The sequence below is a fragment of the Lepidothrix coronata genome, unplaced genomic scaffold (genome assembly GCF_001604755.1).
Source record: "Lepidothrix coronata isolate B3197 unplaced genomic scaffold, Lepidothrix_coronata-1.0 Scaffold0, whole genome shotgun sequence".
NCBI lineage: Eukaryota > Metazoa > Chordata > Aves > Passeriformes > Pipridae > Lepidothrix > Lepidothrix coronata.
Window position 1 is genome coordinate 6,226,943 of NW_016690180.1, and position 14,685 is coordinate 6,241,627.

The 14,685-nt window shown below is 43.2% G+C and overlaps 1 protein-coding gene across 3 annotated transcripts; it reads right to left on the reverse strand.

The window, feature by feature from the left end:
• Nucleotides 1-722: 722 nt before the first annotated feature.
• SRD5A3 (steroid 5 alpha-reductase 3) lies at nucleotides 723-7,402 on the reverse strand. 3 transcript variants are annotated; one of them, XM_017805916.1, is made up of 5 exons: nucleotides 7,215-7,402; nucleotides 4,594-4,745; nucleotides 3,990-4,184; nucleotides 2,623-2,745; nucleotides 723-2,096 (listed from the first exon to the last, which is right to left on the reverse strand). In XM_017805916.1, the coding sequence occupies exons 1-5, from the start codon at nucleotides 7,400-7,402 to the stop codon at nucleotides 1,837-1,839; spliced, it is 918 nt and encodes a 305-aa protein (XP_017661405.1). In that variant the 3' UTR covers nucleotides 723-1,836. The 3 variants fall into 3 exon arrangements, with proteins under 3 accessions (XP_017661405.1, XP_017661395.1, XP_017661414.1); XM_017805906.1 differs by having other exon boundaries at nucleotides 3,990-4,187; XM_017805925.1 differs by lacking the exon at nucleotides 2,623-2,745 and having other exon boundaries at nucleotides 3,990-4,187.
• Between the last annotated feature and the right edge of the window lie 7,283 nt (nucleotides 7,403-14,685).

Genomic DNA, 14,685 nt, shown 5'->3' on the forward strand with positions numbered 1-14,685 from the left:
TATCTCCAGTGCAGGAGACTCCACAGCCTCTCTGGGCAATCTGTTCAGTGCTCAGTCACCTGCACAGTAAAGTTCTTTCTCATATTCAGGTGGAACCTCCCGTGCACCAGTTTTTGCTCTTTGCCTCTTGTCCTATTTTTAGGCACTACTGCGAAGAGCCTGGCTTCATCCACTTGGCATCCCCTTCTTAGATACTTACATATGTATGGATGAGGTTCCCTCTCAGACATCTCAAGGCTGAACAGGCCCAGGTCCCTCAGTCTTTCCTCATAAGAGAGATATTCCAGCCCTTAATCATGTTTGATGCCCTCCACTGGACCTACTCCACGAGCTCCATGTCTATCTTGTGCTGAGGAGCCCAGAACTTGACACAGTACTCCAGATAATGCTCTCCCCAGGGACCCCAGGAGGGCCATGCATCCCAATGCTCCCTCCCCTGGGCAAGGACAGGAATGTGTTTCCTGAGAAGCAGTTTAGTGAACAGGATAAGAACACTAGTTTAACAGGACTTGCTTTGAGACAGGCCAAAGGAGCCTCTTGAGAACCACTTAAAAAAATAATATGGAAAGATGTAGTCCCAAGACAGGCCTGCTGATGCTCCATGGTGGTGTTGATGGAGAGAGGGAAAGGCACGCAACAGCCAAGAGAGGCACATTTTGTGCAAAGTGATTGCTTGTGTTTTGCAAATATATTAGATCAATTTTGAAAAATCATACAAAATGGAAATAGAAAGTATAATAACCTTTTAATTAGGCAATTCATAAGATATACTACAGTATAAAAATTCTTCTTATATACAAAATAATGTATGCATGTAAGTAGACAACATGCTGAAACACTAGCATTCATATGCTACATCACACAAAACTGATCATTCAGTATCATGAGAAGGACCAAAATATTCAATAGTTAAGTGCAAAGAAAAGCCCTGTGCTGAGTGACATCATCTCCCCAGTAAAGAATTTCTTTGCAATGCTTGTCAGGTACTGGTTTCTGTGTGCTCTCTGCCTCAGCAGTTCATTATATCTGTTTAAAAAGCCATGGTCATGGCCATCCTGCACAACTGCCCCTTCTAACACATGAGAGATTCCAATAACCCACTATAAGGACAACAGAACCATAACCAGGAACAATAATTTTCTGCAAATTCTCTTCTACTGTTTCTCTAGACAGAGAACCTTCCACGATTTTCACAGTTTAGAGATAAAGGAAAATTTTTTTTTCCCAGTTTAGAGATGAGTGAAAATACTTTGGTGCAGAAGAGGTAATGCAGAGAATGGGTGTGTTTATTTCCACTGCTGAGCATGAGTCATTCCTCCACCACAGATTTCTCCATAGTTTTTGTGCTTACGGTCATAAAGCAGTGGCTGGTTTTAATTGTCAACAGGGAAGCACAGAAAGATACAAAATTTGCCTCCCTCTGAAGTGATTCAAAGAAAAGAGACTAGGAAAGAAATACGCTTGATTTGTCAAGACATGAAATACAGTAGTTCAAATGATTCTTTGCACCCTCTTTTCATTAATTTTCACAAATATTTGGACTTGCTGCACAACAGCAAGTGTTTTATGCACAAGACATAAAAGAGCCAATTAGCATCTCTTCACTTTGAATTTAAGCCTTCAGTAAACCTTTTTTAGCTCGTGTGATACACAGAGACATTTCCCCAAATAAACTGGTGACATGAATGGATTGTCATTAAAATTATGAGCTTTTAAGGTAGAATCAGAGAAAGTGTGTGATTTTATCTGGGCTTTAATATACCATAAATCTCTTATTCCCTTATAGAAAACATTTCCCACTTTAAGATAGCCTAAAGATACTTTAGAAAAAATATTCTAGAAAACATGTGGTATAAATGCTTTTCGATGCTTTGGGTAGGAATGGAAGTTTTTCTCATAGAACTCGTGACTCAAAACAGCAGCCAGTGCCTGGTTAAAAAGAACACACATCACTACACACCACCACGTCACATTTTGAAATCCAAGCATGATGGCCATAGAAACATATATAAGCAGCTCTGCAAAATAATGAGGGCAAGACACGCTCTCAAACCAGTCTCCAAAAGGTACATCATAGCCCAGCCTTACAACCTTTCCTGCAAGGAAATAGAAAGAAATTATTGAGAACATGCATTAAACAAACTTTTCTTCTCACAATTACAGAACAATATGCTTACAAAAGTTATCATCATCATCATCATTCACCTCCATCTGATCTGGCAGCTTTGCACTTAATGAAATAAGATGCCACCTCTGGCTATGCAAATAAAGAGTAAGGAAACCTATTTTTAGCCCACATGGAAACAGAAGTGAGGTCCCCAAGGAATGGCACAAGTTGTAACCATTAGGATGTGTCTGTCCTTAGAATGTTAGAAGCTAGAGCTTCATTTCAAGTTCTACAGAACTATATACACAGACACACCACACCCCTTCCCCCTAGTTCAGCCATCTGATCTCTTTTCCAAACAGCCTCATTTCACCTATCAAAAGTCTTATAGAGAACAGCACACTAAAGGAACTGAAAAAAAATTCATTTTAAGGTATTAAGAAGCTATAGAAGCCTATTGAAACAACCAGGAAAAATTTTCCAAGTAAACAATTGACAGGAATGAAACATCTTACCTGATTTGTTTTTTCTAAGTTTAGCTAGAATTACAAGACATCTGTGTTGGTGAAGAGAGGCCCAAATGTACATTGTAATTCCTACAATGTGATACCAGCAGATCTGCACAGAAAGCTCTTTTCCTGAATTAAACATGGTTTATTAATATACAGCCAGGAAGTAACTTACCAAATATCATTGAAAATACTATATACCTTTTTTAAATGTTACTGTCTTACAAAATTCTACTAGTTAGTTTCTAATCCCTTGAAAGTTGCTTTTAAATCCTGCATCATTTAAGTGCCCAGCTGGCAGTTCATTTCCCTTAACTGCTCTATACTAAAATACATAGTTATTAATCCAGAAGTACAGCATGATGTAGAGTGATACATAACTGATAGTCTAAGACCTCAATATTCAACACTATTTGTAACTATTATCATCCTAATTAAACACATTGTCATGGCTCAGGTCAACATGTAAGTACAGAGTTTTTTGTCTTGTTAACAGTGATACATATATATATATATATATATATATATATACACACACCTACACACACATACACAGAGTATGAAACATTTAGGTCTTCAAAAAAGTGATAACTATGAAGGATGATTTCCAAAGTACAAGTCAATGCACCGCCTCTAAGAATCTACAGGATGTGAAAAGTAGAACAGGGGTTCAGAAAAAAAAAAGGTTTTATCTACACATCGGAAATCTGAAGGTTCTTTAAAAAAAATCCCTGGACTATACTAGAACTGATGTGGTTGGAAATGGTTAAAAACTTCACTAAACTTACATACTTGGTAATGACTGCCTTACAAAAATTAGTCATGGCAGGAGTGCTACAACCAACTCATGGTTCATCTATGCAGCCCAGTGGAATGTGTTGGCAGAAACAAGTCATAAAATACAAATTTCTACTGTTTTAATGGAAACAGTACGAGAGAGAGAAGAGACTGAATCAAGGCAGAGCAATGGCAAGTCCTTAATGGAAAACAAAGGAGGTGGCCAAGAAGCCTTGCAGACTCACAGCAAGGCTTACAACAAAAGAACCAAACTTGCATAGTGTCATTTGAGAACTGGTACCAATTACTGTCCTGCATAAAGCATATGTATCTCAATGCAAAACTGATTGATAATGATCCTTAAAGTATCTCTGTGAGATGTTTTTCAGGAAATAACTGTGATGGTTAACATGAAAGTGTGTGTTCGTGTATAACACTGGCTGATCATATGATATACTGAAATGTAATTACTTTGAACTATGCCAGTAAGTATTTTTATGTCTCATCAGTTAACACACTTCTCAAACAAGCAACCCTCTATAGGAAACAAATGGGAGCAAAACTGCATCTTTGGTAATAACTCAGCAGGCACTTACCAGTCCTGACATTAGTAGGCACTTGACATAGCACAGTTGAGCCAACGGCAATGTAGAAACCAAGTCCATAGTAATACTGCACAATATGAATGAAACCATTGGAAAACACACTGGTCCAGAGGCATTCTGCAAGCCTTCGACAGCTGTGCAGCCAAAGGAGCAGGAGAACCAGGAGAGCAGAGGAGTACTCACTGTCTGCTTGCAGATAAAAAATAGCAACTTTGAGACAGATAGGAACAATTTAATCTGTACAGTGCTTCAAAAAGGCTAATGCTTCCCCTCCCCACAGCAAAATTTTAGTCTCATTTTAAATTAACTGAGGAAAATATTTGTACAGGTGAGGCACTGCTGACCACAGCAAGATTTCTTCCAGAAGGTACTAACGGCACTTTCTGTTAAAAGGACTGCTGATAGCCATTATATCCATAAATTAGAATGATTTCTATATTGAATAATTACAAAGGACAAAGGCACTTGGTATTCCAGGAAAGTCACTTGGCGCCTAGTTTAAAAGCAACTGATGAAGTAGCACTTGGATGCACAGCTTTGGTAATAGAGTTTTCTAATATTTATATGGATGCATCATAATAGCTGGAACACTTGCCCATGTCCTCGCTCTGAGAATCTCTGCCAAGAGCACGGTGCATGTCCTGAATCCATGATGGGAGTGACTCTCCAAGGAACTCAGCTCGGAAGAGCCAGTACAGCAGACTGCCATTCCAGACCACAGAAACCACATAAAAGTGAGTAAACCAGCTGTGGGAACAAAAAAGGTCTTCATTAATGTATTAATGTTCTCATCGTTCCTTAGTTGGAAACGTAGCTGCAGGATGTGCTTGCCTGATGGTAAGTACATTCCCTTTTGGTGCCCACGTGAATAGCAGACAACTCAGGAACCAGTGGTACCAAGCAGTAATAACCCTAACACGTTTTCCCCCAGCGAAATGCTGCCTGAAATAACCTCTAACTTAGCTTACATTACTAACCATAACTGTGCTAAAGAGGAGAAAGTGTAAACCACACATTGCAAAGGTATTTCTCAAGACACAACTAATCATGATGTACACAACATTTTCTTTATAATTTACACCACTAAAAGCACATGCAAATTAAGTTTCTGGGCATTTCCAAGCTGCTGCATGCCACACCACTCCCACTTTTCTCAATTCCAGTAGGTGCACTACACAACATGTTAAAGTTCATAAATTACAAACGCAGATGGTAAAAGGCATCCAGAAGTAATTACTCTGCTCTAAGTATCTTTTCCCTCTGCAAATTCAAGGTCTGCAACAATCATATAGAAAAAAAGCTGTGACCATCAACACCACTGGATGATTACAGAGCAAGACCACATGGGGTTTTTTTAAGAATAAAACAAAGAATCTCCCAACCCTGTAATGCACTTATGAAAGCACACTATGCATTACTGAAATGCACACATGACAGTCAAGGCAGGTAACTGAATTGAGTTAAAGAGCCTATAATATCCAGCTCAAACTAGGTGATCCAGTATTTCCTTTTGCTTTTAAAATTAAAAGTCCTTCTGGCTATGAATAAAAACACAGGACCTCTGGAAACACCTGCAAAGAGCTAAAATATATCCCATGGGAAGATGCTGATGGCCTTGACTTGACAATGCAACTATAGGTACAAGACTAGGATATAACTGTATAGTCAAGAGAAGACTGTATTTCTGTTAAACGTGGAAACTTTTCTCTTGGAGGAGTGTAGGGGTACAACACCCTTGCTTAGAGAAACCAATTAAAGTGACCCCCTCCCAGAGCAGCTCAGGTATCTCTCAACAGCACCACAGAGATCACAGAGGTAGTGAGCATCCCTGCATGCTCCAGAGTGCCTTGCCCATTAGCAGCTGGTAACTCCTACACATGATCACTTCTCCTCAGTTCCTTCTACAAAGCAGAAACAGCAACATTCGCTCTGCTGATCTGCAAGAGCAGAAGTAAAATTCAATCCCTCTCCCTCATTTTCTGTTTATAAGACAAATAGAATTTGTATATTGATAAAAACTCATTGCCACCTCCAAGTTTCAAGCTCTTTCCCTGCTGTCCTGTTACTTGGTAGAATCATATCTTGTCATTCGCCAGGGAACTTTCTCCACACACATTGATTTTTGCTACCAGCACACAAACAAGTCCTGGCAGCTTAGCAGACACACGCCCTGTGAGCTTTCAGCAATCCCAATTACACTGGGGATATATCTGACCTACAGAGTGAACCAGCACTGCAGTAAGTACATGTGCCATACCTTAAGGAGAGGAATTTTCACTATTTGCCAAATATGACAATGAATCAAGATAGAATGGCAACATTAAAAACAAGCCCAGGCTAGTGAAAATATAATGGTTGTTTGGAAACAAGACACAAATGAATAGAACAGAAAATGCCTCAATGCATTCAGGATCTTCTCTATAAGATTGCTACATTACTGGTGATCAGATCTTTTAAGCAGCCTCCCAGTCCTGTCCTGCTGGCCTTGCAAGATCCTGTCTTGCCTACGTTCAAGTCAAAGACTAGTTCTTTGTTCTAGTAATGAATCTCACCTGATCAAAAACTAAAAAATTCCATAATATATAATAGCAGAAACATTTTAAAACCTTTAAATGTGGGGTTTTCTCCCTCCTTCATAATTATTCATTAAACATCTAAACATATACATATATTTCATTGTATCAAACATCTATTAAGGCGTGTTTGGATAACACGGTGGATCTTTTGCCTCATCAGAGACTGTTCATGCAGGGTCTAGATCACTACTGTTCCCATGGTGTTATCAGGATGCTAACTCACATTTTAAAAAGAAACCTTTAAGGGAGAAGGCAATGTCTGACAATCAGTGTGAGACAGTAAACCTGCAGCATATTTGCACAGAGTTACACACGTCCCCAGGTGCCTGACCTGAGGTGCCTGAGTCTTGCAGGACGGTTTGTTTTACGGATCTCTCATGGGACTGGGAATCAAGGGATTAGGCTTTTGTTCCCATTTAGAACACAGATTCTGTATGATCGCTCGCAGTCTCCACGCTCCTCGGTTCCACATCTGTAAAATCAGAGTAACACTTCTGCAACAAAGCTGAGCTCAACTCTCTAAATATCCGCAGTGCTCTCTGCGTGTGCTGTCCACTGTCTCGACCTTCGGCTGCGCTAACCGGGACACACTCACGGTAATCGCCGCGCCGCTGCAACAGCGGTAGGAGCCGCCCCTCACCTCTTGGGCACGAGGTAATTAAGACTCCAGCCGGGGGGCCTTGTCTTCCCGTAGCGAATGAGCTCATGGAACAGGTCGGAGACCCCGCCGCGGCCATCGGACCGCCACGCCGGGGCCCGCAGGAGCAGCAGCGCGGCCAGGAAGGCGACGGCCGGCAGGGACCAGGCGGCGGCCAGCACCGGCAGCATCCCCGGCCACGCTTCGCTCCGGCCCCGGCCCCGGCCCCGCTCCGCCCCCGGCCCGCCCACCGCCGCGGAGCCTCTTCCGCTTCCCGCTTTCGGAAAGGTGGAGCTTTGTCGCCCGGCCCGGGTAGTGCTGGGGGCTGTGGCAGCTGTGGTGGCTGCGGGGTGTTCCTGCAGCTGGCGTCCAGAGCTGCGCTGGGGCATGTTATCTGTCTCTACTTCAGCAAAGCCTTTGACACCGTCTCTTGGAAAAGCTGGCAGCCCACTTGGACAGGCGCGCTCTTCGCTGCGTCAAAAACTATCTGGACGGCCAGGCCCAGAGAATGGTGCTGCATCCTGTTGGCAGTCAGTCACCAGTGGTGTTCCCCAGGGCTCAGTGTTGGGCACAGTCCTGTTTGATATCTTTATTGATGATCTTGATGAGGGGATCGAGTCTACTCTTAGTAAACTGGAGGACAACACCACATTGTGCAGGAGCATTGGTCTGCTGGAGGGCAGGAATGCTTTCCAGAGGGATCTGGACAGGCTGAATCGATGGCCCAAGGCCACTTGTATGAAGTTTAACAAGGTCAAGTGGCAAGTCTTGCAGTTCGGTCAAAACAACCCCCTGTGGCGCTACAGGCTTCCAGAAGAGTGGCTGGAGAGGACCTGGGGGTGCTGGTCCACAGCTGCTGAACATGAGCCAGCAGTGTGCCCAGGTGGCCAAGAAGGCCAATGGTATCCTGGCCTGTATCAAGACTAGTGTGGCCAGCAGGACCAGGGAAGTGATGGTGCCCCTGTACTCAGCACTGGTGAGCCTGCACCTCCAGTACTGCGTTCAGTTCTGGGCTCCTTATTTTAAAAAGGACGTTGAGGTGCTGGAGCATGTCCAGAGAAGGGCAATGGAGCTGGTGAAGGGTCTGGAGCACAAGTCCTGTGAGGAGTGGCTGAGAGAGCTGGAGGTGTTTAGCCTGGAGAAGAAGAGTCTCGAGGGTGACCTTATCACTCTCTACAAATACCTGAAAGGTCGGGGTTGGTCTCTTCTCCCAGGGAACAGGTGACAGGACAAGAAGACATAGTTTTAAGCTGGGCCATGGAAGGTTTAGGTTGGGCATTAGGAAGAATTTCTTCACAGAAAGGGTAATTATAGACTGGAATAGGCTGCCCAGGGAGGTGGTGGAGTCACCATCCCTGGAGGTGTTTAAGGAAAGACTGGACATGGTATTTAGTGCCATGATCTTCGTGACATGGTGGTGTATTCAGTCATAGGTTGGACTCAATGTTCTCAGAGGTCTTTTCTAACCTAATTGATTCTGTGGCTCCAGGTGTGTGGGTGCAGGTGGGTGTGCTCATCTCAATTGCATGCTTAGTCAGCCACTGCCTTGACGTTACATGTGTGTGAGGTCCTGTGTTCAGAATTTTATTCTAATAAATGTTCAGTTTCATCATGACCAGAAGGAAAGCCTTTCTTTGGCTTTCTTTTGTCCAGAGACACCAGGAAGCCAAACCAGCTTGGCATCAAAGGGAGGCAGTTCCCTCTGACCCGCAGTGAAGCATGTCCTGCTCACAGCCCTCTTGCAGGTCAAACTTCCTGTTGCAAGAGAAACTCAAGTGTTACTTGGCAGGCACCAGTTAATGATCTTGTTAATTAGGGGCTAATTCATTGGCTAATTAATTATGAGATGGGGAACTCCCCTTCATGCCATGACTCCATGTACCTCCCACTCTCCCCAGCACTCCCAATGCCCAACTGAAAGGCCCATCACTGGGGGCTTGTTCTTACCCAGAGCTGCTCAGTCTTAGTAATTAATTAATGATCTGATTATTTAGGGGATGAGGCACCTCCTCCAACCCTGACCATGGCCCCAGACTCCATCCTCTTCCCATCCTCCCCACTGTTCCCAACACCTGGCTGGGGTTTGTTGACCTCCCAAGACCCATCGTTGGGGTCCTGGAGACTATGGGGTCCCCAGCGCCCCCCCAGGACCCCAACCTCCCTCCCAGTCCCCACCCCACTGCTCATCCCAGCAGCTGGACCGCCCTTCAGCATCTTCTGACCTTGCCACTCTGCTCCCCATTGGATGAAGGTCCATGTCCCTCTGGGTACCACCCTCTAATCACACATTGGAGGATTTCTGGGAGAAAACCAGCGGAAACATAGTTTTCCCACACTGTTGCATCACTCCCTGCCCATCTGGGAGCTGCCATGAGCAATTCTGTGATATTCTATGTCCCCATCTCTGTTTAATTGTTGTTTTATCTGACCAAATATCACCGAGTCAATTATCTGCTTCACTGCCTCCAAGGAGATACTGAAAGGTATTTCAAACTTTTCATTATATGTATGAGAAAATTAATGGTGTTTATTCTGGGCATATATAATGCTCTTGAGTAAAATAATATTAATGCTCTTGAGTAAAATAAGATTTTTAAGTCAAGATTCTCAGAAAAAAAATATTTGGATTGTATTTCCAAGTCTTTAAAAATAGAACAACCCAATTTTATTAGTATTTAGCACTACTTCAAACCATCATGAAATCAGTAGATTAAGAGAATAAGGTGTTGGGCACCACCTTGCAGCTGACTGAGATTAAGGCCTGAATGGTGTTCCTTTGACTTCAGGAAGAACTGTTGATACCGGTTGCTTCCACAGTGCTGGTGTGGCTGCCTCTGTGGTGGTACCTCCCAAGATATTGATGCCTTTTTTCCCACCTGAGATAAAGTTACATCATAAGCACTTTAATTGTATCCCTAGTAGCTACCAAACCCATATAGTATCTTTTTCCTTTTTTCTCTTTTTTTTTTTTTTTGTGGTGTAAATCGGGCTTGATTTAAAGCAATTTTTATCTTTTACCAATGTACTTTCCTAAGTAGAGGTATAAATGTTCCCTAAATTATTTTTACATATGTGACAGCATTAATCCATTCACTGATAAGTGAATCCTGCAAAGCAGCACATGCTCAGCTGAAGTACTCATGACATCAATAACATTCCTTTGGGAAAAAAAATCATTGGAGTTCACATTTTCTGCTAAAACATGTGTTGGTAGCTCTCTGGTTATATCTGCATACATAATAATTATAATAAATATGTTATAGTAAGTATGTTAAAGTCAATATAATTTATGTCAGCGTTTGGAGCTCAGTCTAATGCTCTTCTCAATTCAGTATAACAATCCTCAATCTGGTTCAGGGATTTCATGGCCATGTGGTTTGGGTAATTAGCAGAAGATTAAGGTATCAAGCAGGTGGGTGGACTTTTGTGGGGAGTGGGAGGGAGGGGCTGGCCATATGTGGGTCATCCCACAGCTGATGAGTCAGGGGGATGGAGAGCATGTCCAGGCTGTGCTGGAGAGAGGGAGGGGTGTTGCCATCACTGCTCCCCAGCCCCACACCTGGGGAGCTCAGTCAGCAGCTGCTCTGCCATGCTTATCTCTGCATCCCACATGGCCACGGTTCAGAAGTGCTGCTGAGGTGGCTGGTTTGGGCAGAGGAGGCCCTGTGTAAACAGGGACCAACCACATCTGCTCTGCAAGCAGTGGTGGAACAGGAGCTGCCTGTGACAGCCTGTGGGTCACAGCAGCGATGTGCTTCTGCAAGTCCTGACTTGAGGCCCCCTGTCCTCTTGTGCTGCACATTCCCCACAGCTGGAGGTTGTCTGCTCTTGCAGCATGTCTCTCTGAAACATGGCTTATGTACTGCTTTCTTTTCAGCCTGATCTCCTCTCTGAAACACAAAGGAGATGCATTGCAGCCTTGACTCTGCAATCTGGTCCTTTTATGTCTTCCACAAGACAGATAAGGCAAGGGGGAGTAATAGTCTGACCCGTAAAGAGGGTCCTTCCTTTGTCTGAACAGCAAACTTAAAATTTAAAATAGATTTGCTCAGCAATTTTGGTGATCAGTGCAGATGCCATTTTTGTGAAATCATGATCTGAAGACTCCATACTGCTGTATGGCATGGCCCTGCAGCATTCTGACTGTGTCCTTGGCTTCCACTGTACTCAAGCTATATTTTTCTGTAGTGTTTGGGCTTTGGGGATATTTGTAAACTGAAGGATAAGGAATGTGGCTGTTACAGTGCCCTTGAGACAGTGGAGGCCAGAGGGCCTACAGGTGTACTACTGGGGGACAGATCTGGTGAATAACAGCAGTACTCCAGCAGGAAAGTCCTACATACCCAAAGACATGCAGTGCGTCTTGCTGTGTTGCTGTTAAGAGTGAGAGGTACACAACTTTTTGGTACTTCAGTAATCTTCTAAATTTAACTAACCAGAGCCTTGGAGGTACAGCTCAGAGGAAATCAGTGAACCAGATATTTAATATCAAATACTTCTTCAGGAATTAAGCTTTATTTAAGGAATAGAGACCAGGAATCCTCTACATGTGGGTCTTTAGTGTACTAATTCTACATGGTACCCTGTTGCCTGCCTTGATGTATTGACTGTAATGTTACTAGCAGCAAAGCCAGGTAAAGAGGGATTTAGTAGGCATGGGCCAAGACTTGTTCTACACTCCATCAGGACATATAGGTGGGAAGGGAGAGAAATTAGTGTCTGAGAAAAACTACAGCTGTTACTGATAGAACAGATCTCTTTTAATATCTTATCCACTGGCTCCAGCACTGCTGCAACATGGGGTTTCCTGTGGGGTAAGTAAGAGCCACAGCATGAATGCCATGCCTGCAGACCAAGCTTGGCAGCAACCATGTGCAGCAGCTTAAGGAAAGCATTGAGGTCCACAATGTTTTGGTTAACACTTGCTCAGAAATTACTTCAACGTACTATAAACAAGTTGCAGAGTCCATCTATCAGGAACACTCCCCCAAGCTCCATAGTGTCCCTGCAAGTTATTGTAATAGCTGAAGTCATGGTGAACCATAGGTTGTAGGTGGCAGATTTAATGATGAGAAGATTTAATGACATGTTTATGCTTGAATCACTTGTGGATGCTGGTTCTTTTGCCGCTATAGTGCAGAGCAGATTTAAGTTACATGTGAAGACACTAGATTCCAGGTGGTTAATTTGGAAAAGCTTATGGTCAGCAGCAGGCTGTGGAATTGCATCCCCTAGACTTCCTTGACTGTGTGCTCAGTGCTTCCTGGACACCTAAGGCACCCCCCATCCAGCTGCCTCCAGCCATGGCTGCTGCTACATAAGCACAGGAAAGCAGGATCCGACCTCCAGATGTGGTCAGTTTGTTGACTGTTTCCTCAGAGTTCAGATAATTGCAGGAAGAAGGGGAGGAGTACAGCTGTGGGGCTGGGAAATGATTTGAAGGGGAGAGGAATCGGCAGTTGGTTGTCTTAAGTATAACTTCTGTATTTATGATTGCAGGTTATGCTGAGGAGAAGATGTAAGTTGTACGCTGCTACTGCTCCTAGTTGTGTATGTAGTTTGCACATCAGTAAGAGCCCTTCTTTCTAGGGTTTTCTTCCCCAGTGCTGTACCTCTGTGGCACATTGTGTGACCCCATGCGCAGCAATGGTTTTCCCACGTTTTAGGCGAATAGTTCCCTCTAGGTGGCACGAGCACTCTTCGGTTTCCCCGAAGCCCGCCCACTCTGCGCTGGGCTCCGGCTCCTGCTGCCCGGGATGGCCCCGAGCATCCTTCGAGTATCCTCCCAGCAGCAGTCTCTGCGGGGCTCCCACCTCGCAGTCCCTCTTGGTGTTAGCTGCTTGTAACAGCTGATTTTTGCGTTAGTAGGCTTTGTACTTCGCCATTTGTAGATGTTTGCTGTTGCATGTTGGCTTTTTGTGGCAAATATTTGTTCTCAGCTTTGTGACACTCCATCTTTATAGGCGGAGTTCAATTTACCTAATTTCAGATGGGTAAAGTTAGGTATCTAGATAAAGCTCGTGGAGTGGGTTCCTGATGTAACTGATGGAGACAGGAACCTCCAGAATGCCAATTTTTTTCTCCCTAAGTAGGGTTGTCTCAGTTGTTGAGCTGAATTGTTGTCCGTGGTGAAGATCCACGTGAGGGAAAGAGAATCTTAAAGGATCCAGAATAAAAATGGGTATCAATTATTTATGCTCTTGAATCTAGAGTTGGTTTGATGAATGTCATTCACTAAGATAAAAAAAAGTATTTTTTCACAAAAGCCTAGGCCATGTAAGACAGTTATCTGTAAATGTAACTGGTTCATGTTTCCTGCCTGTTAAAGGAGACCTACCCAGACAGTTTACAGGCTTCTGTGAGACATTGCTTATAGCAAAACTTGTTAGTTTTTAGTATATGGAGAATGGAGAGAAAGCCTGGAAAGATGCTGTGCAAAAGGAGAGGAGGAAGGTCAAGGCTTGGCTGAACCATAAAGGAAAAGCTGGAGAGATCAGACAAGAGCCCAAATTTGTCTCACAAACCTGGACTTGTGTAGGCCACTGTGGACCATAATGTCTGATAGAGCTTCATGAAATGCCTGTAGGGGATGGGAGAGCAAAGATCTGCTTTGGAGATTTTCTACTCAGACCATCGTGTTATTCAAAGGGATTTGTCTGCATGAGGGACAAATATCAGCATCATTTACTGGCCAGCCCACAGCAGATTTCACTGCAACTCCAGACTTAAAAAAATTACCCACTTATTTTATGTAGTGATTTTGTTGAGGTTTTTTTAATTATAAGGGAGAATACAGAAATTATTCAGTTGCTTAGATACTTTTTGCTGGTTGCTTTGTTCAGACTTTTTTTCCCAATAAATATTTTAATTTGCTAATGAAGCCCAAAAAACTTTGTGAGCAAAATAGCTACAGATGAGTTTCTTGATAATCTCTGTGAGACAGGATTCTATGTGAATTTAGAACAAGGGCAACCATGAAAGTACAAATAGAGGTCACACTCTTTCAGATGTTTATGAACATGCTTAAAGCCAGTATGGATGAGGATTTTGAAATCTAGATACTTGGTTATGGGATGTAATACTCTGTGGTAAGTTGTTTGGTACTAGTGGGTCTAGAAACTTTAATTGTCAGAACACTCTTTGATTTAACTAATCAACACAATGGGCTAAAGTCATACATTTCTGTGATTTGTGGGAAACTAAACCAAAAAAGCCATCAGATTGCCACATTTTGAATGCTAGCCTGTGCTCTACTGGTTTTAAGCACTGGAAGATAACCAAGACACAGGGGCCAAGAAAACATAAATCATAGAGCACAAAAAAAGAGTGCTTAGAGATGTGAGAAACCTACACTGAAATGTACTTCCCACCATTCAAGGATCACTACGTGCCCTTGGCTTTCAAATTATAAAAGGTGTTTCCACTAGCTGACAGAAAGCAGGAATTAGTCTCTGATAAGACAAAAACTCCTGTG

What these genes read in the sequence shown, in the direction of transcription:
- SRD5A3 (XM_017805906.1), bottom strand. Translation starts at nt 7,402, where the DNA reads ATGCTGCCGGTGCTGGCCGCCGCCTGGTCCCTGCCGGCCGTCGCCTTC. An exon ending in TTCTCAGAGCGAGGACATGG is followed by an intron (nt 4,188 to 4,593) that starts GCAAGTGTTCCA and finishes TTTATCTGCAAG; the next exon opens with CAGACAGTGAGTACTCCTCT. An exon ending in GCCTACTAATGTCAGGACTG is followed by an intron (nt 2,746 to 3,989) that starts GTAAGTGCCTGC and finishes TGTTTAATTCAG; the next exon opens with GAAAAGAGCTTTCTGTGCAG.